Source organism: Gekko japonicus, unplaced genomic scaffold (genome assembly GCF_001447785.1).
Source record: "Gekko japonicus isolate JY-2015 unplaced genomic scaffold, Gekko_japonicus_V1.1 scaffold6001, whole genome shotgun sequence".
Lineage (NCBI taxonomy): Eukaryota > Metazoa > Chordata > Lepidosauria > Squamata > Gekkonidae > Gekko > Gekko japonicus.
In genome coordinates, this window is record NW_015172740.1 from 27,602 (window position 1) to 30,705 (window position 3,104).

Consider the following 3,104-nt stretch of genomic DNA (forward strand, 5'->3'; position numbering starts at 1 on the left):
GCCTAACATGCAAAGGAGTTCCTGCTACAAAAAAAGGCCCTGGGTCTTGACAACAAACAAGGTAAACAGAATAACAAGCAAGAGGTGGGTGTGGCTGGATAACCACACTTCTGGTAACATGGGGGTGCGGCCTAATGTGCTAATGAGCTGTGCAGTCAGGGGTGTGGACTAATATGCTAATGAGTTCCTGCTGTTGGGTGTGGCCTATTATGCTAATGAGTTCCTGCTGGGCTTTTTCTACAAAAAGAGCCCTGTTAACATCAATGGGGCTGCCTGGGATTGACCCCGGGACCCTCTGAATGCAAAGCAGAGGCTCTTCCACTGAGCCAGAGCCCCTCCCCAATACTGGGGCTTGGTTTGGTTGTAGGGTGGTGTCAGCTCCAGGTTGGGAAATACCTGGAGATTTTGGGGGTGGAGCCTGGGCAGAGTGGGGGTTTGGGGAGGGGAGGGACTTCGACGGGATAGAATGCCACAGAGCTCGCCTTCCAAAGCGGCCATTTTCTCCAGGGGAACTGCTCTCTGTGGCCTGGGGATCAGTTGTAATAGCAGGAGATCTCCAGGCATCACCTGGATGCTGGCAACCCCATGCGGTCTCCCCCCCCCACTCCAACCGAGCACTAATGCTGCATTAAGCTGAATGTAAACATAGATTTCAAGGTCTGTAGTGTAAAACACAAGGGCCGCGGTGGCTCAAGTGGTTCAGACGCTGAGCTGCAGACCGGAAGGTTGGTAGCTCGGCAGTTCGGGACCCGAGTGCCACGTGACGGAGTGAGCTCCCGTCTCTGGCCCCAGCTCCTGCCAACCGAGCAGTTTGAAAGCGAGAAATGGCAAGTCGATCAACAGGTCCCTGCAGGAGCGCACAGGAGCGGAGCTCCGGCAGTCAAGAGCCCCGGGGGTGGTCACAGGCAACAAGCCCCGCCCCCTGCTCCCAGCAGCCCACAGTCAGAGCAAGAAGCAGCCAGGTAAGTTGCAGAGCCCCCCGGTCCAAGACCATCCAGTGGCACCTTTAAGACCAAGTTGTATTCACGTACGAGCTCTCCCTCCTCTGCGAGGACAGATCTGCACGTCCCCCCCCTCCATAGCTAGCAATCCAAAACAGTTCAGTGGCACCTTTAAGACCAAGTTTCTTTAAGACCATTTTTCTTGCCGTTTTTAGCATCCCTCGCAAGCCTCAGCCCCATCTGTGCTTTAGCCTTTCTGACACCATCCCTACAGATTCGAGCCTGCTTCTTGTACTCACCCTCCGTAATCTGACCCTCCTTCCATTTCCTGTACATTTCCCTTTTTCGTCTCAGCTCTTCAGATATCACGGTTGTCGTTTTTGTTTAGTTACAACCTATCCCATGACCTCACGTTTGTATAACACCACCCCAGTCGGCCGACTACTGGGATCCTTCCCAGTCAGTAGGCTTGCCAGCCTCCAGGTAGGGCCTGGAGACCCCCCAGATTTACTGCTGATCTGCAGACTACGGAGGTCAGTTCCCCTGGAGGAAATAATAGCTTTGGAGGGTGGACTCTACAGTGCCACATCCTCGCTGAGCTCCCTCACCCTCTCCAGGCACCTCCTGCAAATCTCCAGGAACTTCTCCAGTCTGAGCTGGCAACCCTACATCCGCTCTGGCCAAGTCAACGGGGACCCCTGGAGCTCAGGAAGGGAAAGCCGAGACTCTGCATCACAGACCGGGGCACGGAGTTCTGGCCGGGCCGCCGGAACGCGGCACGTACCTCTCTTCGTTGGGTCCAAGCAGGGGGTTTTGTCCGACCAAGCCTGGAAAGTTGATGTGGTCCCGGATCACCATGAGATCTCCGACGTGGTACAAATCGGCCAAGGCTCCGGCCGCATTGGTCACCAGCAGAATCTCCACGCCCAAGAGTTTAAACACACGGATCGGGAAGGTGACCTGCGGGAGAGGGAAGGTCGAGAAAGAAGTCCTTTTCTCCCTCTCTCACAATACAAGAATTCGTGGGCACACCATGAAACGAATGAGCAGTAGGCCTAGAACAGATCGAAGGAAGGACTTCTTCACCCCAAGATGAATTCATAGACCCGGCCGAATTGGCCAACTATCGGCCGGTCTCCAATTTGCCCTATTTGGGAAAATTGATTGAGAGGGCGGTGGCGATACAGCTGCAGGGTTTTCTGGATGACGCTTCCGTAGTAGATCCTCTCCAGTCCGGCTTCCGTCCGGGTCATGGGACGGAGACAGTGCTGGTCGCTCTGACTGACGACCTCCGGCTTGCTTCCTTTCTAAATAATGACCACTAAATAATCCACTTTCAATGCACTTTCTAACTGGATTTGAGTGTGAGAACTGGACGGGACACTGTCTGGGGGCAGGGATGCTCTGTCTTCTTGGTGCTTGGGGGGCAATGGTGGGAGGACTTCTGGAGTTCTGGCCCTGCTGGTGGACCTCCTGACGGCACCTGGGTATGGCACCAAGTAGTACATTGCAAAAAAGGTAAACTTCCGTGTATTCAAGTAGATCCAGTTCACATTCAGGTCGCCGTCGAGAGGAGAGAGAGAGAAGCCCAATCTAAAGAGGATGGTCCCCTATCACCAATGGCCAGCTTGTCCGGCATCATGTGGAAGGGAGTATGAGGGCATTGTCTCTACAGGAGAGACCTGCAGAAACCTGTGTCCCCCATGGAAGGCCATGTGAAGAGAGGGAGCGGGAGAGGACAAAGGGCACAGAGAGTGAGGAGAGGTCAGAGAGGGCAGCTTCCAGGTTAAGACAGAGACAGGCATCCGATTCATGGAGATAACACAGAGTGGTATAGCCACCCCCCATGTCCAGACTCCAGGCATGCTGAGTTGCCCACTCCAACATGCACATGGGTGGGTGGGTAGAAAGGGAGGCATGGGGACTGGGTGTCTGGTGGTGGACAGAACAGGGGGCCCTGGTCGCCAGGGGTCGTTTCGTAGAAAAAGAGCTCGGGGAACTCATTATCATAACTCATTAGCATATGCCACACCCCCTGACATCACCGGAAGTGTCATAAGGCCACACCCCCTGACATCACCGGAAGTATGTCATGAGGCCACACACCCCGCCCCCAACAGTCCCGGCCGCCGCCGGCGGCCTTGCAGCTCCCCCGCCAAGCCC

General features: G+C 55.2%; 1 protein-coding gene across 1 annotated transcript in view; it reads right to left on the bottom strand.

Annotated features, from left to right (window-relative positions):
- Positions 1-3,104, bottom strand: part of LOC107119359 (purine nucleoside phosphorylase-like) — a gene marked incomplete at its 5' end in the record, with an annotated part of 10,926 nt that overhangs the window by 4,418 nt on the left and 3,404 nt on the right. The window contains one exon of the mRNA XM_015421822.1: positions 1,726-1,901. Within this exon, the coding sequence (XP_015277308.1) occupies positions 1,726-1,901 (176 nt within the window). The remainder of the gene's footprint in view (positions 1-1,725; positions 1,902-3,104) is intronic.